General features: G+C 38.0%; 5 protein-coding genes, 1 non-coding gene and 3 pseudogenes across 9 annotated transcripts; 4 read left to right on the forward strand and 5 right to left on the reverse strand.

Annotated features, from left to right (window-relative positions):
- Positions 1 to 3: 3 nt before the first annotated feature.
- On the reverse strand, positions 4 to 3,935 carry LOC104764997 (peptidyl-prolyl cis-trans isomerase FKBP43-like; annotated as a pseudogene). Its single transcript, XR_015591456.1, has 12 exons — positions 3,772 to 3,935; positions 3,566 to 3,645; positions 3,064 to 3,299; positions 2,838 to 2,977; positions 2,131 to 2,458; positions 1,887 to 2,060; positions 1,356 to 1,508; positions 867 to 951; positions 666 to 753; positions 521 to 562; positions 383 to 431; positions 4 to 283 (listed from the first exon to the last, which is right to left on the reverse strand). The product of XR_015591456.1 is annotated as a peptidyl-prolyl cis-trans isomerase FKBP43-like (transcript).
- Positions 3,936 to 4,323: 388 nt separating this feature from the next.
- LOC104764998 (uncharacterized) lies at positions 4,324 to 5,219 on the reverse strand. Its single transcript, XM_010488633.3, has one exon. It carries the CDS (start codon positions 5,097 to 5,099, stop codon positions 4,536 to 4,538), a length of 564 nt encoding a protein of 187 aa, XP_010486935.1. The 5' UTR covers positions 5,100 to 5,219; the 3' UTR covers positions 4,324 to 4,535.
- A 2,905-nt stretch (positions 5,220 to 8,124) lies between these two features.
- LOC104764999 (F-box protein At3g12350) lies at positions 8,125 to 9,926 on the forward strand. Of its 2 annotated transcripts, none has more exons than XM_087502788.1 (2): positions 8,125 to 9,084; positions 9,258 to 9,926. In XM_087502788.1, the coding sequence occupies exons 1-2, from the start codon at positions 8,266 to 8,268 to the stop codon at positions 9,696 to 9,698; spliced, it is 1,260 nt and encodes a 419-aa protein (XP_087358914.1). In that variant the 5' UTR covers positions 8,125 to 8,265; the 3' UTR covers positions 9,699 to 9,926. The 2 variants fall into 2 exon arrangements, with proteins under 2 accessions (XP_087358914.1, XP_010486936.2); XM_010488634.3 differs by having other exon boundaries at positions 8,137 to 9,143.
- A 532-nt stretch (positions 9,927 to 10,458) lies between these two features.
- On the reverse strand, positions 10,459 to 11,952 carry LOC147920216 (putative F-box/FBD/LRR-repeat protein At5g62970 pseudogene; annotated as a pseudogene).
- Positions 11,953 to 13,801: 1,849 nt separating this feature from the next.
- LOC104765000 (ankyrin repeat-containing protein ITN1) lies at positions 13,802 to 16,645 on the forward strand. Its single transcript, XM_010488635.3, has 4 exons — positions 13,802 to 14,044; positions 14,523 to 15,029; positions 15,140 to 15,549; positions 15,627 to 16,645. Exons 1-4 carry the CDS (start codon positions 14,020 to 14,022, stop codon positions 16,455 to 16,457), a joined length of 1,773 nt encoding a protein of 590 aa, XP_010486937.2. The 5' UTR covers positions 13,802 to 14,019; the 3' UTR covers positions 16,458 to 16,645.
- A 578-nt stretch (positions 16,646 to 17,223) lies between these two features.
- Positions 17,224 to 18,175, reverse strand: LOC104765001 (large ribosomal subunit protein uL10c pseudogene; annotated as a pseudogene). Its single transcript, XR_015591459.1, has one exon. The product of XR_015591459.1 is annotated as a large ribosomal subunit protein uL10c pseudogene (transcript).
- An 11-nt stretch (positions 18,176 to 18,186) lies between these two features.
- On the reverse strand, positions 18,187 to 21,834 carry LOC104765002 (actin-related protein 5). The gene is made up of 11 exons (XM_010488638.3): positions 21,608 to 21,834; positions 21,429 to 21,499; positions 21,040 to 21,164; positions 20,819 to 20,863; positions 20,615 to 20,717; positions 20,378 to 20,487; positions 20,167 to 20,276; positions 19,984 to 20,074; positions 19,453 to 19,896; positions 19,251 to 19,378; positions 18,187 to 19,158 (listed from the first exon to the last, which is right to left on the reverse strand). Exons 1-11 carry the CDS (start codon positions 21,754 to 21,756, stop codon positions 18,309 to 18,311), a joined length of 2,226 nt encoding a protein of 741 aa, XP_010486940.2. The 5' UTR covers positions 21,757 to 21,834; the 3' UTR covers positions 18,187 to 18,308.
- Positions 21,835 to 21,914: 80 nt separating this feature from the next.
- Positions 21,915 to 21,986, forward strand: TRNAK-UUU (transfer RNA lysine (anticodon UUU)). The gene has a single exon. It is a non-coding gene; the product is annotated as a tRNA-Lys (tRNA).
- A 96-nt stretch (positions 21,987 to 22,082) lies between these two features.
- On the forward strand, positions 22,083 to 23,553 carry LOC104765004 (nascent polypeptide-associated complex subunit alpha-like protein 1). Its single transcript, XM_010488639.3, has 4 exons — positions 22,083 to 22,290; positions 22,535 to 22,619; positions 22,809 to 22,939; positions 23,045 to 23,553. The coding sequence occupies exons 1-4, from the start codon at positions 22,234 to 22,236 to the stop codon at positions 23,384 to 23,386; spliced, it is 615 nt and encodes a 204-aa protein (XP_010486941.1). The 5' UTR covers positions 22,083 to 22,233; the 3' UTR covers positions 23,387 to 23,553.
- The last annotated feature ends 579 nt before the right edge of the window (positions 23,554 to 24,132 follow it).

The raw sequence follows: 24,132 nt of genomic DNA on the forward strand, positions 1-24,132 counted from the left end.
AAGTGGAAACAATACTCACTGATATTGAATGAACAATCAGGAAAATTTTGAGTTTTGTAAGATTCGAGCAAACCCAAAAGAAGCAAAATACTGTATAAAACAGGAAGCAGGAGGAGCCAATGAAAATTTCCATGTGACATAACAGTTTGGCTCGGAGCAAAACCCTACGCCTGTATTAAAAGGTCAAAAGCCAATGCGATCATCTAATTTTTACTGCCTCCACTTCATATAGACAAGCCACGCATTCTTAGGCACCTGTTCCTGCAATCCCTTTTTTGAGTACCTGTGTTTATCACATCCAGAGCAAGAGACACAACTCAGCTGTTATATTATGCTGAGAATAATCATATAGACCCGGTTAACCAAAACCATTATGACATACCCGAGGGATGGCGGAATTATGAGTCTTCTCTTATCTCCAACTCGCATCCCTGAGAATTAGAATATGCAGCCGTATTCTTTAAAAGGTACCAAAATTTATGAATTTAAGTTAAAATCATCTATGAGTTAAGCCATATACCTTCAACACCAATGCTGAGACCTTTTATGACATTTTCTTCACCTGCAGGCAGCATTATAATTAATGATAAACAAAAACTAATCATGTACGAGGATGGCAGAAACAGCAACTATAGTGAGGATTCTACGATCTAAAGAATCTTTACCTAAGCGGAATCTTAGTGGAGCTTCTCCCAAGTTTGATTCAAACAATTTCCCGGTGTCTTTCAACTTGCCAGTATAGAGTATACTGACCTGAAACAACCATCAATCGTCTTAAAGAACTCCCACCTAACGGTGCTGGTAATTGAGACAGCATCAAGATATCACACGACTAAGAAGTAGACTAAAATGTCAAAACTACTTACCTTTTTCCCTTTAACAGCTGATTTTCCATCTAACGATCCTTTTTCAATCTCTTCAATGGTCACTTCAGGTTCTTTCTCAATGTTCCTATTCATTATGGAAAATACAATTGATACGACAAGTTTCTATGCTAAATTACCAATAAAACTCAAAATAGTATCCACTCAAACCCAAAAGAAAAACTAAAAGAGACAGCTTTAGCAGAACTCAGGAATCCCGTTTCAAGTAAAATCTTTTTTTTTTTGGTTTAATGTTAAATTTTATACTTCAAGTAAAATCTTAATATCAGCTTCTTTCTCTGAGTTCCTATTTGTTAGGGAAAATACAATTTATACGACTAGTATCCAATCAAACCCAAAAGAATAACTAAGAGAGACAACTATAGTAAAAGCTAATTCATCAGACCATTAGCTTGTATTTGCAGGTAATTATAATTATTTCTACCATTAGTCAAACTGAAGTTTCTACCTAAGTAACAAGGTAAGACTCACTTGTCGATAGCTTGTTTCTTCTTCTCAGAACATTCAACTAGATTTTCTGGGACATCTGTAGTCTCCTCTCTCCTATCCCTTTTCCTTTTTTTCTTTGATAGAATCGCCTCATCATTCTGAGAGGGTAATACACCACCTGATGATTTGATCCCCCTGTCATGTGCGAGACATGGTATGTTAATTGAAGTTTTAACAGGGAGCTTTAATACCAATTGAGGAAATATGTGCATTTAACAATGATATCAACTTTCTAATGAATGGGCATAAACCATTTGTATACAAAACGTCAACTTCTGAAGAATAAAAGTAAAATTTTCACTTCCACTAGGTAAGAACCACCCACTAAGAACACTTGACCAACCATTTAACACCGATGACTAATTTGTGTATAATCACGTTAAATATCGATATACTTATATAACAAACAACAACAAAAAAACCATTCCCGGATTTCAATAAAACGTAGCATCCTCCTCAATCCGAAACAGCTAGAAGGTAACATTATCTGTTCAGTAGTATGGTACCACTTACTTGTCAGTAGCTGGCTTCTCATTCTGAAGACTTTCAGGCATATTTTTCCCCTCTCCTTCACCTAAGTTAACTGTAGCTGAACTCTTAGACTTTTCTTTGTTTCTTTTTTTCTTCGAAACAATTTCACACTCTTTCTGAGGATGAAGTTTAACATCAGCCAATGTTTTATCCTCCCTGGCATATTAAACATATTAGATTTATAGAAGGTTAAAACTTGGGTCTATAGTGGATGAAACTTACTTACCTTTTATCCAGAGTCTTGTGAGTATCAGCTCTTGCTTCTGATGCCTTCTCACATTTGGCATTAGACTCAACATTTTCCAAAGTCGAACTTCTTGCCTTCGACCTCGTAACCCTTGAAGACAGAGGACTCTCTGAAGAAAGAACCTTCGGGATTTTGTGCTCATTACCATTATTAAGTATTTCTACAGAATCCTCATTGCTAGAATCATCATCTCTAGCCGAGGTTTCATCCGATTCTGAATCAGAGACTTGAAACTTCTTCCTTAGTCTTCTACCTTTTCCATTTTTCTTCTTGTCTTTTGTTTTAGCTGCCATCTCCTTAATAGATACTGGAAAGGAGACAAGATTAAGAAGAAATGGACTTAAGTATCAGAAATAATTAAAGTGAAAATGCCTAATCTAATTTCTTGTAAAACCCACGAGATGCAGATTAATACAAGCACCAAAGACACTAGTAAAGAGATTCACACTAAACGAAAACTAAACTCTCAAAGTCCCATGCAACTATAGTCTAGGAAAAGGTTGCAAAACAATATCCATATAGAAACTGAAAAGGTTGTGAATCTGCAAAATAACAAGTCAAGCACAGTAAGAGCAAAAAATAACTCTGAAGATACAACTATCAATTCAAGCTTAACTCCACAAAGCAAACATAACATAAAACTTCAAAGTTAGAAGACACCATAAACAAGATGGGGAATGGCATACTTTCATCATCATCAGAACTAGACACATGTGAACCACGGCCACAAGGTTCGTCATCATTTATGAAACTATCACTGTAGTCATAATCATCACTGCTACCTTTCTCCATGTCTGTGTCAACAATGTCTTCTCCATATGACTCCCTATTGATTAAGTCAAGGATACAAATAACAATCTACAAAACCAATAATCCATATTTTACTTTAATCTAAGTTCGATAAGAGGATACGATTCACTATCATTTAGCCTAAAACTGGTACTCTTCCCCAGGAAGTAGCCAGTGAGGTGAATGCTCCGAGGTCCGATGACAGAGAAGATAACTTCATCAGCTTCTTCAAACTCCAGATTCAGTTGGCAAGTATCAACCTTTTCAGGAGTCAAGACGCATAAGAAGAGGGGACTTTTGTTCCCAACGATACACTGAAGAATACTTCTGTTTGTTGCACTACCAAGCCCCAATGTCGCCTAAACCAAATACAACCAAAGGATCAGCCAAGTAAATGAAAAAAGCCACTAAATTGAAGTAATAAAGTTACAAAACCAATTCGCATTTAAACTCCACTATAGGTTGCATATCAGTCTCCCTACCCTAATTGATGTGTATACAAACTTCCAATCACGTTTAAACACGCCCAAATCATAAGAAATTGATCAAAACAAGCGTCCAAAGTACAAAGTCAGAGAAGAAAATCAACAAAGCTAATAAAGGGTAGAGCAATAAGATTAAGGACCTGGGAAAGGTGAAGTCTTCTGATTCCTGTTGATTCATTAGCCTTAAGAGTGAAAGCTTTTGATGGCTTCACTTCAACTCCTGCAACACACACACACACAAATCTTTTCATCAACGCCCAACTCCATGGAAATATAATTAAAAAAAAAAATTAGGTCTTTTTACTCAATCCGTGATTGTTAAAAGCAAAGGAACCAGTGAACCCACCCCAGAAAGCCATGGAATTTGGTCAAAGAATTAAGGAGAATCGTAAAAGAGAGAGAGATAGACAAAGAGACTGTAACGCCGACCCTTTGGGTTTCTGTTTCTCCGTTCTGTAACGAGAGGTTTTTGTTGGCTTTGAGGGTTTTATTTCTTTGCCGCCCTTATTTATTTATTGTTAATGCCCATTGGGTTTTAAGTAGAAACTTTTTTTAATTTGACACACACCAAAAAAAAAAAAAAAGGAACGTTTCAAAATATCGAATTTATGTCCAAAAAAAGATGTCGAGAAATATGTCAAAAAAGAATCGAAATTAAAATTTTATCTTATGATCTACACATAAAGTATATGAATCATTGTAAAAGATCACATAATTAATCTTGTTACATGTTGCAAGGCGTTATACAATTGAAGTTGGCTATGATCTATGTGGCCATTCTAGTTAACAACATCCAAACATGATTTCAATGCTTATAAGTTTCAGTTACATTGTCTTAGGAAAATGCACTAATCTCATCTCATCTCATCTTCAACTTGACTATAAAGAAAACATCACATTTGTATCAAATTTTCTTGAACATTCCGATCCAGTATTTGAAAATTACTTAACAAGAACAACAACGAACTCACTCCAAAAGTGAGATCCTTTACTTGTCAAATCTCTTATATATCCATGACATTGAAATTTCTGTGAGTATACAAAATACATACATAAAGAACATTAACAAAAGCAACATTCAAAACACATATCTCATGTATTCTGTTTCCTTCAATCCTTAGGCCAAACACTAACCTTCTCCTTCTCAATCTTGACAAACATAGCAGAAACAGCCGCAACGAAATAGATCTGAAGAAACACCACAGAAGGCGTGTGATAATTCAATACACTCTTACCCGTCGCAAGCTCAACAAGAAGCAATGCCATGAGTCCTAATCCCGCAACCCTCCCGTTGATCCTTTCACTGTACGGGCTAAACCCTAGTTCCACTTTCAACCCACCTGAAACAGCCTCTTTTAAGCTCACCGGCGGCAAATACATTCCCGTGCCTTTCGACGGAGACCCACTTGATGACCCTTTCTTCGATTTTCTCACCTCTGCTTTCGTACCCGTACCGCTTCGGTATTTGAGTCTGATGTTCGAGAGACGAGACTCGAATTGATCAGGATCGGTGCCGGATTCGGATTGAGTTGTTTCCGGGTCGGGTTGAGTCTCTTCCGTGGACTCAACGTCGGTGGCGCGGACGGTGAAGAGTCTCGAAGCATTGAGCTTTCCGACGGGAATCAAGCGGAGTGATGGGAATGGGTTCGTGATTCGTAGAGGTGTTATCGCCATTTTTGTTTTTTTAAGAGCTTCGCGTCTCTCTCTCTATCACTCTCTCCTCCTACAACCTCTTTGGATAAGAATTTTTTCTTTTTTCTTTTTATTTTTTTTCGGTTTTTTTCCTTTAATTGACATTTTGGTTTTAATTTTATAAAACTACTATATAATATAAAAATTTTGTGGTGTACATTTTTCTAAATTGTTTTATTATAAGGTTACTAGTGATTAGTGAAACTTAACTTTCTCGAGCCAAAAAAAAGCAACACCACTAAATTTACAGATTCCTAAACAATGGTGAGCATATTTTCAGTTTTTTTAAATCTAAAAACTTTATAAAATATAGTTTAATATAATCTTTACCACAATTTATAAAAAATAAAATTCTATTATATATGTATTTATTTTGCCGTGAATGATATCCCGATTATAGTGGCTATATTATCGGGATATCATTCACGGCACAATAAATACATATATAATCGAATTTTATCTTATGGTTGCTATATAAATTGCTACAAAGATTATATTAAACTATACTAGGTTAGTACCTACGCTACGCCGCGGGTTGTTTTCATATATATATTTTTGTATTTTTTGAAATAATATTTGTTTTTATGTTGTTTGGAATCAAATATTATAATGAGAAATTTTTCAAAATGCCACATTTTATGTTTTTTTCCCAAAAAATACAAAATTGTAAGTTTTTCTTTCAAAAATACCACAACATCTTTTTCCAAAAATGCCACAAACACAAAAAAACTGAAAGTTTATTACGTAAAATTTATTTTTCTTGGTTTGGTTGACTAATTTAGATTTAAGGTATAGTGTTTAGAGTGTAGGATTTAGTGTTTACGATTTAGGATTTAGTTTTGAATATAAAACTTTAGTTTAATTTTGTGGTATTTTTGAAAAAAACTCATTTTAGTGGTTTTTTGGAAAATAAAACTAAAAGTGGTAATTTTGGAAAAATCATATTTTAGTTGTATTTATGAGAATTGCCCTATTATAGTTAATAAAAAAAATTATCATGGTCAATGGTAATTTTTTGTTTTTGTATTTTAGTTATTATTTGTTGCATCATTTTTTTTTGTTATTTAAATCAAACAATTTTTCTTTTCATCTAACTAACTTGAGACTTAAGTACCCAATTTCTTTTTTACAAAATTTAAAGAACAAACAAAAAAAAAGATCAAGAAATACCAAAAAAAAACAACGAACTGAGCCCGTAGATAACGTTATTATAAAATCGAATTGTTTTGTTAAACTGAGAAGCTTTTTTCTCTTAACTCTCTCTTTCTTTCAGAGTGAGAGAAAGCTCCGTTTCTTTTCTTTTGTTTTTCCAATTAACATCAGGGATCTTATGACAATACATGTGTTTAAATATTTTTCATAATTTTTGTCAAAAAATAAAGATGGAACAAATAATATATATAAAAAAAGAGAACATGAATAAAAAATCTTGACAATACAAATCAATCGATTATAGTAGTATGGAATTCAATAACCTATGCCATATTACAGTCAAACAGTTATCATATTACTAATAGTCAAAAGCCAATAGCCAATAAAGGATGTGTAATTTTGCTAGTTTTTCAAACGTAGTTTTATCTTCTGATACTTCAACTGCTACTTACTCTTATTTCTTTATATTACCCTTACACTTAACTTGTGGAGATTTATCGTGTACTTTACTCATGGTCTTATGGGCCTGAACTATGATCATTGTGGAGATCGCTCCTCTCTATCTTGCAGAGTTTCTAGAAGATTCGGCGAATAACCTCGGACTAAATCACTCTTCTCAAACCCTTGCTCCAGCTTTGCCTCTTCCCTCCACGGAGTTAGCTTGCAACAACTACAAGGTTTATAAACTCTCATTAACAAACCTCTCTCTCATTAACAAAGACTTAATTATTGCATTAACAAACAGTTACAACAAATTCAAAAACACTAAAAAGGTATATCACAAGAAAATCTGTAGGTTATTGTAATTTATCACAAATGGTTATTGTAATGTATATTGTTGAAACTCAAAAGGGTTGAAGCTAAAGTTGTAGATACACTAAGCTAAAGTTGCAGAGACATTCTAAATGCTTTAGAGTTTTTAAAAGTCTTGCATTTGTTCTCATCGATCAACAAAAGCTTCACTTCTTCTTTAGACAATCCATCTTTCAAAATCGCACAAGTCTTCTCCAGCAAAGTTCTAGCTTCTTTCAAACCCGAATAAGTAAACAGAGAGATAATATATCACATTGGTAAAGTCACAACAGAAGTGAAGCCACCAAACTTAAGAAGAAGAAACTAACCACCATGAAAGAGAAAAAACATGAGCAAGCTTCAAAGCAAAGACGCGTGAAGGAGAAGAGCAAACAAAACACCGAAGCCGCTTGAAGAGACTTCTTGACTCTTTTCTTCACCAACATTCATAGTAATTTCAAGTTTCAAACACATAGCTTATCTCAAAAATTCATCTCAAATTCACACATTCACAGCTTTGAAATCTTCCACAATCCCTCAAATTAAGAGACATAAAAGAACAGAATTTTGTTAACTGGAAACAAAAAGTAGAAGAAACAAAAAAAGTAGAAGAATCATAGTTAGACAGACTAAAACAATCACTGAATGCTTATGCGATCGTCGGAATTGTCAAGAATAAGAGTTTTAGTTGAAATGTGCAGAAGATAAACAATTTTGTTAGGTTGAAATTCTGAAATCGATTGATGAAGAGAAGACAATTATGTGTCTATTGTGGCAATTTGTAAGCTTATCTGTATTATTTATTTTAATTTAATTGATCAATGATTTTAACTGATGTATTAATAGGAGATTCAAAGTTGAGACTGATGTGTTATGCTATGGTGAGAAACATTGTAGTTTTATTGTATTGATTTCGTTAAACTATATCTGGCCTATATTCGAGCGTCAGCGAGAGATGGGGGAATTTTGAGAAACCATAAATCGATAGAGGGCTATTTCGTTAAATAGATAAAGTTAGAGGTTAATTTCATAAATAACGGGGAAAAAACTGGAACACAGATTCGAATATGCCATTATAGAACCAGAACACATGAAGAGAGAGATTAGATGTGTTTTGCCTGTTGTTTAATCTCCCAAAGTCTCTCTTTCTGATAATTTCCTGACAACAGTTTCGTGTTAGAGAAAAAAAAAAAAAAAAAAAAAAATGGCTACATTTGCACTTCCGTTCTGCGAAATCCCCGAGGATCTCCAGCTCCGAATCCTATCATTCCTCACACCAACAGAGATCTCCAGCTTCGCCTGCACATCGAAACGCTTCGCCTCTCTTTGTCAAGAAGACGGCAAAATCTGGCACGCTATGTGCGATCGGAGATGGGGGAAGAAGACTAAGATCCAGAAATGGGGAAACGGCCAGGTCGCGTATAGACTCCTTTACAAGACTCTCAAAGGATTGGATAATCTAATTGGGTTCTGGCGACTCTGCGGCAGAGCAAATCCCGCCGCTTCGTCTCCGCCGCTTGTTTTCTTCGATTGGGGTCCTTCTTTTGTATTGGGATCTAGAGTATTGTCCACCGGGGATGATACTTATCAGGTTAAGAAGACTCCGTTTCTCTTGATGGGGATTTCTCCGGAGGGACGATCTGAGAACTTCTTGGATCTCGGTGGTGGTGGTTGTAACCTCAGATCTTGGGATGATTTTGAAGCTTCTTCGAGTGGCGATCTTGTTCCGGTGGATGTGAATTTCATGGGGAATGGTCATATCATGGTGGAGGGGAATCGCAATAATTTTAGAGAAGAGCAGAAGTGCTCAGGGGACGAGAGTGATGATGTGATATCCTCCCCTGATTTCTCGGAGATGTATACTCAATTTGCGAATAAGACGAGTCCAGGCGGTGAGAGAAGGAGACAGAGGAGGAAAGAGAAGGAGAGGCAAGCGTCTAGGACTAAGTGGGAACCAGAACATTTTATCAAAGTTGCTGATTGCTCACCCACGCCTACTAAACCATTACAAGGCTTATGGAAGGTCTCAATTTAAACTCTTTTATTCATATTATCACTGATAATGTTTGAGATTGAGAAAAGGTTAGTTTCGTAAGGTAAAAGGGGTTAATTTGTAGCAAGAGGCGATGAATGAAAAGATCAATCTTTTCATTGTTTGTCTCCGTTGTGTAAAATTGTGATTGTTGAACTCGGCAGGGTTTTTGTGAGGGAAGGAACATGGAGTTATATTTGGTCAAATACGATGAAGTTGGAGGCATTATATGCAGGAAAGTAGAGGACTTGTCTTTATCAAGGCACACTCCTCCTGTGTTCTGGACACCCAATCACTTGGTCATCAGATCACCCTTTTCAGCTGAGGAAGAGCTGCTGTTGAATAGTCGAATCCATGTCAGTCCTCTCGCCGAAGTTCACGAGAATGTTGTATCTGGAATGTTGTACATGAAGTCTAGTTACGATATGGTGTTGCAAGGAGAAGCAGGCAATGGTAATGGTTTTCTCAGAGGTGAAGGGCGGGTCTGGTTGTATGAAAATGGAACTTTCAGTTTTGGGTTTCTTCGAGATCAATTTATCATTGATCTGAAACATGTTGCACTCCAAGATGGTTGTCTGGCTGACGAGTTGGTAGCTAGTTTGTGATTTGCTCTGTTCATTGTTATTTCTAAATTCTGATAGGTGATAAGATGATCACCTTTTTCTTCTGTACATAAAAGAGTTTGGTGACTCTTTGTACTTTCAAGTTTAGTCTCATTTTAGTTGACGTAAACTAGGATGCTGGAATATTTGCCTTGTATTTTATTTGTTTCCTGTGGATTCTGTAACTTTTCCAGTGGTTCTAAGAATAAGAGATTTGTGGATTTACTTGTAGAGATTCACGTAGTCATTGTTTGTAGAGACTCGTGTAGTAACTGTTCAAAAATAATAAAAATTTGCATACACTACTCAGTATAATGTTAATGATGCTGTTTGTACAGCAAAACTTCTCCAGCAGCGTTTTCTATGGCCATGAGGGCAACTTCCGGGGATGAAGTCCACGCAGCGAGGGTAATGCTAATGCTAACGCTTCGTACTGTTTGGTAGCAACCAGTTTGAAAAAGACGGTACATAGACAAGCTTCACGCTGTTTTTGTTCATCGTAAAGACTGCACTAATAAATATAAATGTGTTGCCTTAATCTATTCTCTTTCCTTTGCTGTTTTAGCTTATAAGATTATGAATTCATATACTTATGACTCTTGCTCTTATCATTATAGTTGTATAAGGTAGCCAATTTGGTTACCCTTTTTAAGTGTCGTTTTTCTCATCATTCTTGGTTAGCAACTTCAACATTTGGTTAAAAATGCGTGTGTAATTCCTCGATAAAACCATATAAATCAAATGCAACAAAAACTTTAGTAATTCAAGGGTGCCAAAGATGTCTTTCACGACAGTCCCAGTGTTCAGTGAATACGAGGTTGCATGTGGGTGAACCAAGGAAACAAAATTTCACCTCCGTCTCCAACTCATGATTCCTTTGTAATTGTCGTCTGACAGAGATTGTTGCAGTCTTCAATAAGCAAGAATTTCTCAAGATATATGTCGCCAGATCTTTCACTTCTACGGATCTATGGAAACCTAACCACTTGAAAGTCTGGAGACTCGACAGCAAACATTGAGGAACACTATTCAGTTGGTTCCAGCAAACCGGTGCACCCATAGTACCATATTTAGTAAGATCATCCTTGTGGAGTTTAAAAAAAAAAATGAGAGTTAGATCAAACGATACTGTGAATCAGACCCCCAAAAAAAAAAAAAGTTTATCGAAGAAACTTACATTGAAAGTGAAGTCTCGTAGTTTGGGAGAAGCATTGAGCAATTGGAATAGTAACTTGGACCAAAATCTCGTACATGTACGAAAATGCAGATGCTCAAGCTTATTAAAGACAATATCATCACCAAATACAGCCTGTATACCAGTATACGTACGTACAAAAGAACGATTTAGTGTTAATCTAAGTCGTGATATATATATAGTGAGATAATTGAAGACGAGAATATTATGATTATCAATGGATTCAAATTACCACCTCTGCAATGTCCTTGTCTCCTACCCGCAATGAAAGACGCTTACAGATGTGACAGGTTGGAGAAGCCTCTTGATATTGTGACCAGCCCATACTTGTGCCTCCTCGAGCTTAGGCATATTCTTCACCAGAAAACATGTGGAAGTGGTATGACTATAATCAAAAGCTTTGAAATACTTCAAAGAAGGAGTATCTATGATATACCCATCAGAAGTACACTGACGAGACATCGCAAAGGATAAGCTAATCAATGACGGGATGATAACAGCAAACTTTCTCACATTGTCACGTGGATATAGTTCCAGAACAAGATCTTCAAGAACAGAGGAATTAGATAAAAGCCGTTGAAGAGATTCTTCATTTGCGTATATCACACATTGAAGGTGCAAAATTTTCAAGGAGGGGAGGCAACAAGCATGAGCTTAGCTCCTCAATGCAACGAGAGATTGCAATTTCAACCCACAGTTTGATATCTTCATTTTGAAATGCATCGGTGAAAAGCTTGAGACGCAAGCTCTGGATGACCGGAGAGCTATGTAATGGCAGATTGGCAGATTCCTGTCAATAAAACGCCGCATCATATGGCTTTTTCCCAACTCGGTAGAATACTTTCTTCTGTGATCCTCATCCTCATCTTCTTAGAAGATGTATGTATAGTAGAATCCTTCAGGATACATATTTTTTTCAACGAACTCGAGTTTTGGCACCGGCATCCAAAGAAACTTCCATTGCTTCGACAAAATGCTTGTGCTTGCCGCATCTTTTGTTGGAAGAAATGATAAGATATTCACGATCAATTCATCATCAGAAAACCCACTGATCTTGTCCATATCTTCTTATTCAAACCCCCCTAGCTCACCAATAGGGAGGTAACCGCCGAGACTAATAAAAACAGAAAAATAGAACAAACCCTAGAGAATCTTCTATTTGTCAAAACCTAGCCAAACGGAAATCAAGGAATTATATATATATATATATATATATTTATATATATATATATATAATAGGGATTGGGTTGGAAACTTTTCTTTTTCCAAATAATATAAAGCCCAAGACCAAAGTAAATAAAAAGTTATCGTTTACAAAGTTTAGGGTTTTCAAAGTTTGGCAGTTTAAGTAGCCTCCTCTTGTTTCCAACAAGGCAACTCTTGTTAAAGAGCAGAACATGTCACCATGTCACTTTGATGCTACATGACAATCATATAAAAAAACAAGTTAGCTTCGCCGGTTTCTGAAAAAGCTACTAAGTTCCCAAAAGAAGAGCTTCAAGATAATTAGCCCGATCGAGTTTCTAATGGAAGAGAAAACTTTCCATTCAACGCTACAAAAAAGAACATAAAAGTAAGTTGTACAACAGCATGCATCGATCTCCTTCCTTCTGAAAATGCTGCATAATCTTGGTTAGTCGATAGTTATCACCGCCTGGTGTGACCGAGCCTGATATTCCCTTGTTTGCTGCTTGATGAATCTGGTTCTTTTTTTTTTTTTATCTCGATGAAGTCTTCGATGATCCTCGGAGTTTCTATCTTAATAATCTCTCCTGCTCTGAAGGTTTTTCAAGAAGTTCTCTCTGCTCTAGATACTGTTAAATTTGGACTTATCTTGGGCTTCCAACTAAAAATCAATGGGCAATTAGTAGATTGACTCTAACCCTTTATATATTATATGATAGTCTCTTTAAACATCAGATGTGGGGATTGGTTTGTATTCCAACAATCTCCCTTTCAAACCAAGGACCACATATGGGATTTTAACACGTCTCTTCGAGATGATAACTCTATCTCGAACCGATCCCACTTGGACCGATAATAAACCCCTTCTTGGGCCCCATTACTCGGGTTAACAAGAGGCATGTCTGTATCCATTTTTCTAGGTCCACCAGAATTTTAACCTTGGGCTCTGATACCATGTTAAATTTGGGCTTCCAACTAAAAACCAATTGACAATTAGTAGATTGACTCTAACCATTTATATACTATATGATAGTCTCTTTAAACATCAGATGTGAGACTTGATTTGTATTCCAACATATGCTCGTTAGAATCAGTCCAACAAAAGGGAAAGAGTTAAGGTGTTTCAAATGTCATGATGTCAAATTATATGAGAACGTACGTGTTAAAAAGATAACTGTTTCTTTTTGTATTGAATCTTAAAAGGATATTCTCTTGAGAATGTTAAAGCTGCCTTGCAATCCACTGATTTTTTTTCCAAGAAATTTACACCAGAACGTGTGAGATATGCAGCACCAAAACACACGGAGTCTGTAACCTTTATGTTTTTCCAGATATATACTCACATGTTTTTTGTTATATCATCATGGAGAGCCTTAGCCTTCTGCTCCATCTCCACCTCTCACATACAAAAAACTTTGGTGAGTTTTAAGCTCAAGCATGAAAAGACAGGAACGTGATTTGGGTTTGAGATGCAAATGCCAAATGATTTAACTACCTCTTTGTCTACCAGAGGATTCATCAATAGTAATGAAGATAATATTTTCTAAACAGAAGACCAAAATCTTGCGATATACAGGAGGAATTTAGATGTGCTATTCTCATAATAAAAAGAGAACCTGGGGGAAACTTTGCGAACTTATAATTCAATAGAGGGCTTTTCAATAAATTAGATAAAGTTAGATGATTGGTTTTCGTAAATAAAGAAAAAAAAAAGTAGTAAAAGAAAAGGACTAATGTATTACATAGGCATACACATATTTTAGTCATGCGATTGACCACACAAAGATGAGTCTCCTTTTTGCTTTTTCTATCTAACCTTCTTCCTCCCTACTTTCCCATTTTCGCTTCTCTCTCCTTCCCCCAATTTACTTACATCTCAACAATATACATACATACACACACAACCAGCAGCAGCAGCAACACCTTCGAGCTTCTTCACTCATCATGGCTGCCTCATCCTTTGTAGATGGTAACCAATAATTCTGTTGTTACTGTTATATTATATACACATCTCTTGACTTTTCTTAGTCGTCTTTTCCATTTACGATCTAGAACTTTTTGATTCGATTTTAGGTTATTGAAAATTTTTGTTAGGCTGGAAAACACTTTTCCTAGTCACAGTTTTTAGGCAGAACAAGTATAAATGTTTCTCTTAGCTGATTAAATTGTATGATTGCATAATTGTCGGAGAGAATCTTCAAACCGTTTCGGACATGTGATCTTTCATGGTCCCTCTTCTTGTCTGTGTATTACCGAACCACCCATATGTTTCACATGAATTTTTGCTAATATTTTTATCCATAATGATATAAACTTGATTGACGGAATATAATTGAATTTTCAGTTAATCAGTTTATAGAGTCTCACAATTTCAGATAGATTTGTGTGTATATTAATTCCAGATCTGGGTAGTTGAATTGACCTTCCATGTTTTGGTGAATTCTCAGGAGAAAGAGGAGATATGGAGAAAGGGGGAATGATTTTACAGTCAAGTGAGAATCTAAATCCTATGGTAGATCCTTCACCAACACCTTCACCATCTGCAACCGCAACTGCACCAGCTTTGGTTTTGTCTAATTCAGGCAAGAGAATGGATCAAGCTGGCAAGAAAAAGTATGTTAAGCAAGTCACTGGTCGCCACAACGACACTGAGCTTCACTTAGCGGCTCAACGTGGCGATTTGGCTGCTGTGCAGCAGATTCTCAAGGATATTAACTCTCAGATGGAAGGGATTCTGAGTGGGGAAGAGTTTGATGTTGAAGTTGCTGAGATCCGAGCTTCAATTGTGAATGAGGTGAATGAGTTAGGGGAGACTGCGCTCTTCACTGCTGCGGATAAAGGGCATCTTGATGTTGTCAAAGAGCTTTTGAAGTATTCGAGTAGAGAGAGTATTGCTAAGAAGAACCGTTCTGGATATGATCCACTTCATATTGCTGCCATACAAGGTCATCATGGTAATGCTCTCGCAAACTCTTGGACTGACCTTTGATATAATGAAGTTTCATAAACGTTTATGTAAAGTTGTAAACTGCAGCATGTGAATAAAAATGGTTGTTTCTTGCAGCTATTGTTGAGGTCTTGCTAGATCATGATTCAACGCTTAGTCATACATTTGGCCCATCGAATGCAACTCCGCTTGTGTCTGCAGCTATGAGAGGCCATACAGAAGTTGTGAACCAGCTCTTATCCAAAGCTGGGAATTTGCTAGAGATTTCCCGGTCTAACCATAAAAACGCCTTGCATCTAGCTGCAAGGCAAGGTCATGTGGAGGTCATAAAAGCTCTTCTCGCCAAGGATCCTCAGCTAGCTAGACGGGTTGACAAGAAAGGACAAACTGCACTTCACATGGCTGTTAAAGGGCAGAACGCCGAAGTTGTGAAACTGCTGCTCGATGCAGATCCTGCTATTGTTATGCAACCTGACAAGTCTTGTAACACAGCTCTACATGTTGCCACCAGGAAAAAACGAGCAGAGGTATGCATCGGCTCCCGAAGGTTTGATTCATTTTGAGATTTTTGATTGAGTGTTCACATTTTGGCATGTCTTTGCAGATTGTAGAACTATTGTTGTCACTCCCTGATACTAACGCCAATGCTTTAACCCGGGAACACAAGACAGCACTTGACATAGCAGAAGGGCTTCCACTCTCAGAAGAATCTTCATACATAAAAGAGTGTCTTGCTCGTAGCGGGGCTCTTAGGGCTAATGAGCTGAACCAGCCAAGGGACGAGCTGAGAAGCACTGTCACCCAAATCAAGAACGATGTACATATCCAGCTGGAACAGACAAAAAGGACGAACAAAAATGTGCACAACATTTCCAAAGAACTCAGGAAACTCCACAGAGAAGGGATCAACAATGCAACCAATTCGGTAACTGTTGTGGCTGTACTGTTTGCAACTGTAGCTTTTGCTGCTATATTCACAGTGCCTGGAGGAGACAACAATGACGGATCAGCAGTTGTGGTGGGCCGAGCATCATTCAAGATTTTCTTCATTTTCAACGCGATTGCGTTGTTTACTTCTCTGGCAGTTGTGGTGGTCCAGATCACATTGGTGAGAGGAGAGACAAAAGCTGAGAAGAGGGTAGTGGAAGTGATCAACAAACTCATGTGGTTGGCATCGATGTGTACATCTGTGGCATTTCTTGCATCATCATACATAGTGGTTGGGCGTAAGAACCAGTGGGCAGCTGAGCTGGTGACGGTGGTTGGGGGCGTGATAATGGCTGGTGTTCTTGGAACCATGACTTATTACGTGGTGAAGTCGAAGAGGACAAGGTCGATGAGGAAGAAGGTGAAGAGTGCACGCAGGAGCGGTTCCAACTCATGGCATCATTCAGATTTCTCTAACTCGGAAGTCGATCCCATTTTCGCAATCTAAGATTCATAAACAAAAAATCATGTAAATATATTGTATCTGGTGAAGAGCTAGACGATATAGTGTATAAAGCCTGACCATCAAATGGCAAACACTTGTCAATTTTGAAGGTTTACACGGCTCAACTCAATTTGTCCCAAAAAACCATTGTCGTCAGAAAGAAATGACTATTGAAATTTGCAACCATCAAACGTAAGTGTTGAGAAGTGTGGGTGTGTATGCAAGAGGAGGTTCGTTCTTTGGTTGGGGAATCATTTATTCATGATCATCAAATCATTTCAGCTGCACAGCTCTATAACTTGAGGTGGATACTGATTTTGAACCAAGATTTGGGGATGTTTACTTCTGTACTTGTTATAGATCTCAATCTAGCTTGGAGAGCAAAGGAAAGAATTCAAGTTCGAACTTAAAGTCACTTCACTTAGACTGAGTGAAATGTAATCGCAGCACAAGTCACAGAGAATGGTGGGATAACAGAGTCACAGTGTTTCATTAGTGCCAAATGATCCAAAAACCACAAAATGTTATGAGGCTTACCAGTTTGGGTTTAGAAGGGAAATATAAAACTATATGGGAACTTATAGAAAAAGGCCATGGAAGTGAACTCCATACACCAATTGTAGAAGTGAGGTTGTGATGCACAAAACCAAAATTGTAGTAGGAGTTTCAAGATATCCAAAAGCCAACACATTTCAAGGAGATCAAAGGTTTTAGAAATACTTATCTGAAACTTGTTGGATTAAGCAGTATCAGTCTTTAGTAGGGTAGCTGCAAAAGAGGATTTCAAGTCCACCATTTCTCTTCTAGCAAACAACAATATAGGATAAGCGAAGCTCAATACACTCCAACAAAAACCACAAAACACTGATTCTGAAATCGAAGCTCAAAATCAAAATGGAGTAAATCCACAACAAATTGGTATGAGAATTCCATAAATTATTTCCGATAGAACTCTAAGTTATAATCCGGAAGCACAAACACAAAGGGACTGATAACTGAAGCATTTTTTTTGCGATCTAAGAAACAGAAGCAGCAACAGTCTCATTCTCTGACGCCGGTGGTGCCTGCAACGTATTGACGAGATCCAACGCCGGCCAATGCAAAGAACCAAGCATCATATTATAAACATCGGATCGAGACGGCATAGTCTCAATGACCTTGTAATCTTGAGGAGCGTACAGTTTCTCTTCGAAGACGGCACCGCCTAAGTTGTTATCGAAGAGCTTCTTCTCTTTCTGGAAATTGACGAAGGTCTTCAAAGCAGCAGGGATGTCTTCTGACTGAACGAAGATCCAAGCGTTCATACCTTTCATACATGGCTTCAGAGATTCCCATTTCGTTCCTTCTAAGGCTTTGTACACCAAAGTGTTCTTCGCGACGAGTAGCTTCGTGTTCGTGTTTTCGCGGAGGATTCCACGGAGCTCTTGTAATTGCTTCACGCTGAGTCCGTTGTAGTTGATTCCGGTTATGAAATGGCAGTTCTCTAGGTTTATCTTCGTCTTCCCCGCAACCAGTAGAGCTCTTCTGAGGCTAGACATCGATCCAATACAGAGCTAATTCCAAAAGACGCGATGATTTCGATCCAGAAGAAACTGAGCTCGAGATTCGAAATGAGAAAAAGCTAGGGTTCTTCACTTCTCTGAGTGTATCGGAGACGACTTACACACCAGTGGTCAAATTGGGCTTTTTTGTGTTGGGCTTCTAATTTTGTGATGATTTATAAATTTTGGTATTTGTCCAAACGATTTAAAACATTAAGCAAATAACAAGAGAGAGCTAAAGCTTAATCAGTTAATAATCAATCATATAGGAAAAATCCATAATTAATCCTATAACAATTAACAAGAGGAGGAATCACAAATTATTGTATCGAATTTGATATTTTCGAAGCCAATCTTCACCTTTCTCGTCGTAATCCATCTTAGTAAAGGCGTTACTCAAGAAGTTCAAATTGGCAGCAAAAGCAGATGCCCCACGCCATGCATCCAGCACTGGATCCATAGCTCGAACCACAACTATGGGGTCTCCACACGGTCTTATCATCCTAATCCCACATTCCAACCGCTCTTTCATTCCCGGAAGAAGGCTACACCCGCCCGTCATTAGTATCGAACTCGTTAACCTTTCTTCTACTAACTCTGTCTCCTCGTGCGGTAGCCGTCTGATCGATGCACCGGCCATCTCGTCTAAGCCTACTTGCTCAATGCCAACAAGGTTTGGATGGAACAGGATCTCAGGACACCTGAATCTTTCAATACCAATCACTATCTTGTAATCTTCCTCTGTTAACTGACGTACGCGTGGTGGTACCTCCCCTGATGTCAGACTCTCTCCCTCTACTTTCTGCACAAATGTTGGGTCAATTTCCTGAAGTCTAGATGTTAAACGAGCCAACTCAGCCTCGTCTGAATCAGGTTGTTCATCATCGTCGTCATTATCCTTGCTCATAAGTTTGTATAGCTGCCAATCTTCATCTCTAGCACCAAATGTATCCTCGCCTTTCCCTCTATCAAACGCTGCTGTTGTCAGCAGACGCATTCTCTCCCTCTGTGCAGCGCTTAGTCGCTCGCCTCGCCCAACACCTCCAGACTTATTATTCCCGTTACTCGACCCATTTGTTTTCAGACGTTTCTTCTGCTCAACTCTCTCCAACACTTCCTTGTACTGAGCTCGCATCTCCTCTAAGTAAAATTCTGGGTTCTCACTACAACCAGAAGACAGATAATAACACAAGGATTATATATTTTGCTCCCTTTGTTTCCTTTCTAACACTGACTAATGAATCAGTATACATACCGACGTCTTTCCTCCTCTAATTGGTTTCTTCTCTCTTTTTCGAGTTCCTCCTCATTACGCTTTTGTCTAGCTCGTAGCCGGCCCTCTGTTGTTGATTTCAGAAACATTTGCCTCTTCTTGTCCTTAAGCTGCAAGTAGAATATGAAAAATTAAACCCGACTCTCACCTGAGTGAAGGATTTCTCACTAATCTGGAAACAAACCTGCTCAGGAGTAAGCATATCATCGGGGATATTCATAAGAGGATACTTTTCATTATTAAGAGAATCAGTGTTCTCTTCACCCTCAGATGGTTCATTCATCGGCTCACCCCTTGCTTTTCTAAGCGACTGTGTCACTTTCAAAATAGTAGATTCTAGCTCTTGCCTGGACGCATAACCGGTGTCTGACAAAAAGGTTGGAATGTCGTCCTCGTCAACCTGGTCAAGTTGTTTCACAAGGAAACGCAAGCTGCTCAGTTCACTCTCCATTTCATTTATCTTGGACAATTTCTTTGCTTCAGCCATTTCTCTCAGCCTTTGACCTTGTTTTTCTCTTATAGCTGCCTTCCTTGCAATCTCTTCTTCTGATGGAGGAACTTCGGTGGGAGGAGGTTTCCATGGAAGCTGCCAATACCTTGTTTTCTCTTCAGCTTCTTTTGTTCCTTCCTGGTCAATATGATCACATAAATTGAGTTTACAAGAGTCACAAACTGCCTAAAATCGGAAACGAAAGAAATATATGAATTAACTGACCTGGAATAACCGAACTTCAGAAGCATAGTCCGGTGCGATATAACAGTGCTCCAATTTTAAATCTTCGGCCTTCTCCCATGTAAACCTAGACCTTTTGTGAAATTGAGCATGGCGAAAAAAACATATCAAATCTTGAAATGTGAGCAATCGCATTAAAAAGATAGATCCTGTGGAGGCACTTACGAATGAAAAGGGTACTTAAGTGACAGAAGCTGCTTTAAATAATCAGTCACATGATATCCACCAATGTTTGTGCGGCAGGACCCTTTATAAACAGGTTCTCCGTCGACAAACTGATAACCAATAAACCATGTACCATATCAATAAGACATACAAGCATTAGCAGACTAATGACTAATGTTATCAGGAATTAACAGTAGTAATAGATACATACTGGAATGGCGTGTGTTGTAGTGAATCCTGGACAGAGAACAATTCCATCTTCTTTACAAATTCCATGTAGTTGATTGTACTTATAGCTGAAAGCAGCATCGACTCCAAATGCTGTGACAACATGAAATATGATAAATTAATGAAAGCAACACACAAAAGGTCCCATAGTTAACTATCAAACATTTATTTCAAGAAGACAATCAAATTCATAACTTAAGCTAATAACTCAGATTCATACCAACTGCAGGCACTCCATAAGTATCAAATAGCAGTTCTGCCATTTTGCTTCGAGATTGAACTGGGTTGCATGCACATTCTGTGATTAGGATTGGATGATCAATCTGTACTGCCATCAAATGACGTTAAATGAAGAGACAAAAATCTGACAGGTAGTATGATAAACCTCAAAATCAAGATGAAAAAAGAACTAGGACATACATACCCTTGATCCATTAGCACCCAAACGATCAAAGGCGAAGTCAAGAATCTAAAAAGCAGAAGATACAATTAGACAAGTGCCACGGAATCTTCAGTGATTGCAATAGTTAATGCCAACCAAAATGCAAAAATGGTAAAGAGCAGAAGCTCATAAAAAGACATGATGGGCGCAAGAAAGTCCTGGAACAGAAGACCACATTGAATAAAGGGGTATAGAATCCTTACATATTCCATGATCTCAAACTGATACACCACATTGCTGTCAAAGGGAGAACGTGGTCCTGAGCGAGTGCAATCAAAGTACTTCATCAATGCAGGATCCAGGTCGCCAACAATAGTAACAGTTTCACCTGTACCGGAGAGAAGACAACATTACACATGGAGATAAGAATTTAGAAGCAGAACAACTTTTAAGCAGAAGATAAAAGCATAGTCATATATATCTCTCTAAAGCACAGCCAAAAAACTTCAAGCAGCTCAGCTATACTACTTTGAAACATATCTTTAGACTCTATTGGCTAACTCTAGCAGCAGCGATCCAGTAAAGGAAGCAATTAAGAGGCATACAAGCACTAAACACAGATAATGGTAGGAAAGTAGACATATATCAAGACCTGTAGCTTTGTGGCGTGGCCTTTGCACGATATTGCGGAAAACAACACGAGGCTCAGTTTCTCCTGCCCACCTATTTTAAAACGCAAGAGGAATTTCAAAAAAATTAACACGAACTGTATCAATTGAGTTAGCGATGAAGAAGGAATTCTAGGGTTTATGGGAGAAAAAAAAAAAGTACCCGATACGGAAGTAAGAGGCGCCATTATCGATAACAATGGGAATCGAAGGTGGATAGGTATTGTAATCAGTCTGCCTACGTATCCTCGAAACGAACGACATGCTTCCTCTTCCTACTGCGTTGATTTGGTCCCCGTCGTCGCCAGTCATCGACTGAATTAGGACACCTAGTGGCTCCGGTGAGCGAAAGAAGAAGAAGAAGAAGACACAAACGGAGCTCCGTGACGTGGAATTAAAAATTAAAACTTCATAGAACAGACGGCGATTTTAAGCGAATAAATAACACGTTTAAGATATATTAAACGTAAGCCGTCTTAGCTCAGTGGTAGAGCGCGTGGCTTTTAACCACGTGGCCGTGGGTTCGATCCCCACAGACGGCGTTTTTTTTTTTTTTATGCTGTCTCTCATGCGTTGTCTTTTTTGCGCTTCCGACCAACTTTTTCAACTGATAAGCCCAACGGACAAGGTGTAGTAATAGTACAATTCATATAAGTTTTGGGCCTTTTTTGATTTTTCTTTGCAAATATCTAACACACTGTCTTCTCCACCGTAACGTTTTCTAGGGTTTTAGAGTTTCCGCACGGATCACGAATCTCACTTCACTTTCAATATACAAACACACTCACCATGACTACCGAAGAGAAAGAGATCCTCGCCGCCAAATTGGAGGAACAAAAGATCGATGTAATTGATATTATCTTTTTTTACCTATCTATCATTCATTTGTTCTTGCTTATTCTCAAGTCTGTGAATTATTAAACTGATGAATTCAGATTCTTGATTTGTTCCTGCTCAGATCGTTGTTGTTTATATATGTGTCGTCTATGCTAATATTGGAGCTTATAAGACTTTTAGATCTGAATTTGTATTTTTCCCCATTTCTTTCAATAATTGTTTGACATAGCTTATGTATGATTTGTTGTTGTAGCTCGATAAGCCGGAAGTTGAGGACGATGATGATAACGAAGACGATGACTCCGATGACGATGACAAGGATGATGACGAGGCTGACGGTATGTCTTCTTCTGTTTTTTTTTTTTTGCATCTTTCACTTTTAAGCTTTGTACATTTCATTGATCCTAATTAGTGTATATTAGTATGGATCCTAGTATCTGCGTCCTAGTGTTCATGTTAGTTTAAATATGTAGGAATGATAATCATTGCGTTGTTGATTCAATATTGAGCTGTGATTGGTAAAACAGGAGCAGATGGAGAGGCAGGAGGTAAGTCAAAACAAAGCAGAAGTGAGAAGAAGAGTCGTAAAGCCATGTTGAAGCTCGGCATGAAACCCATCACTGGTGTTAGCAGAGTCACCGTCAAAAAGAGCAAGAATGTTGGTGTTTTTTTTTCTCATGGACATTCAATCTTATCTTAATTTTTTGGTGATTCCACACATTCAAAATGTATTGATTGATCTACATTGTTTTGTGGAACACAGATCTTGTTTGTCATATCAAAACCTGATGTGTTCAAGAGCCCGGCATCAGACACATATGTGATCTTCGGAGAGGCGAAGATCGAGGATTTGAGCTCTCAGCTCCAGTCACAGGCGGCAGAGCAATTCAAGGCTCCGGATCTCAGCAACGTGATTTCAAAGGGTGAGTCGTCGTCCAGCGCTGCAGTGGTTCAAGATGATGAGGAGGTTGACGACGAAGGTGTTGAGCCTAAGGACATTGAGTTGGTGATGACCCAAGCTGGAGTGTCTAAGCCTATGGCTGTGAAGGCTCTCAAGGCTGCAAATGGTGATATTGTCTCTGCCATCATGGAGCTTACCACCTAAACCCAAAATCTTTTCTACTTAGACGTGGTTTAACTTGAGTTATGTGCCAGAGATTGTCCAGAGGATTTGGAAATTTTTGGTTTCAATGTTTTCTTCTTGAAGAGATTTTGAATGTTGTATCAGTATAAACCCTATGAAAGTTATTGAATTTCAGTTTATTTTATCAAGTGTTTGCGGTTATAGTTTTTGAGCTTATGACAAATCAGTCCGCGGGAAAGCAAGTTTTCTACTCTTTCATATCTGAGGGTTTATTGATCTTCGAGTCGATGTGCTAAACGAAGTTGAAGGCTAATACTTTAGTCCTAGTCGGACCCTGAATTGAGCTCGACCCAATCATGCTCTATTAGCTCTTTCCGTATAGGTGAGTCTGTTTAATGAACAAAACCCAAAGGATAGGAGAGATACCTCTTCACTTCAACCAAAGCACACAAAAACCCTTTCCTTGAAACTCTTCATCTCTCTCAACAGATGAAATGGAGGAAAACAACTCCAGATACTTCCCTCAGTGTATCAAGGCTTTATTCATCTCAGCATTATGATTCGTTTTGTTAGAACTTTTCTTTTCTTAATCTGATTGGTTTAGTGCGTGTATCGGAAACCACTTAGGTTAATTGACAAATACACTGCACAAAGTGTCGAGTGCTAGAAGTGGCAGTTCATAGACTCCTCAAGCGAAGAGACTAACTAAGGAGAGGCAATAAAGAAGGAAACTGGTTGTATTCAAGACAACAAAGGCACCCAAAGTT

Source organism: Camelina sativa, chromosome 19, assembly GCF_030686135.1.
Source record: "Camelina sativa cultivar CO46 ecotype springtype chromosome 19, ASM3068613v1".
Lineage (NCBI taxonomy): Eukaryota > Viridiplantae > Streptophyta > Magnoliopsida > Brassicales > Brassicaceae > Camelina > Camelina sativa.

Excerpts from the sequence above, each read along its gene's own strand:
- LOC104764999 (XM_087502788.1), top strand. The coding sequence starts at position 8,266 with ATGGCTACATTTGCACTTCCGTTCTGCGAAATCCCCGAGGATCTCCAG. Across the intron at positions 9,085-9,257 it reads CATTACAAGGCTTATGGAAG|GGTTTTTGTGAGGGAAGGAA; the intron begins GTCTCAATTTAA and ends TGAACTCGGCAG.
- LOC104764998 (XM_010488633.3), bottom strand. The coding sequence starts at position 5,099 with ATGGCGATAACACCTCTACGAATCACGAACCCATTCCCATCACTCCGC.
- LOC104765004 (XM_010488639.3), top strand. The coding sequence starts at position 22,234 with ATGACTACCGAAGAGAAAGAGATCCTCGCCGCCAAATTGGAGGAACAA. Across the intron at positions 22,291-22,534 it reads TGGAGGAACAAAAGATCGAT|CTCGATAAGCCGGAAGTTGA; the intron begins GTAATTGATATT and ends TTGTTGTTGTAG. Across the intron at positions 22,620-22,808 it reads GGATGATGACGAGGCTGACG|GAGCAGATGGAGAGGCAGGA; the intron begins GTATGTCTTCTT and ends TTGGTAAAACAG.
- LOC104765000 (XM_010488635.3), top strand. The coding sequence starts at position 14,020 with ATGGCTGCCTCATCCTTTGTAGATG. Across the intron at positions 14,045-14,522 it reads TGCCTCATCCTTTGTAGATG|GAGAAAGAGGAGATATGGAG; the intron begins GTAACCAATAAT and ends GTGAATTCTCAG. Across the intron at positions 15,550-15,626 it reads CCAGGAAAAAACGAGCAGAG|ATTGTAGAACTATTGTTGTC; the intron begins GTATGCATCGGC and ends ATGTCTTTGCAG.
- LOC104765002 (XM_010488638.3), bottom strand. The coding sequence starts at position 21,756 with ATGACTGGCGACGACGGGGACCAAATCAACGCAGTAGGAAGAGGAAGC. Across the intron at positions 20,864-21,039 it reads AGTTTGAGATCATGGAATAT|ATTCTTGACTTCGCCTTTGA; the intron begins GTAAGGATTCTA and ends TCTGCTTTTTAG. Across the intron at positions 20,488-20,614 it reads TTATGGAGTGCCTGCAGTTG|CATTTGGAGTCGATGCTGCT; the intron begins GTATGAATCTGA and ends ATGTTGTCACAG.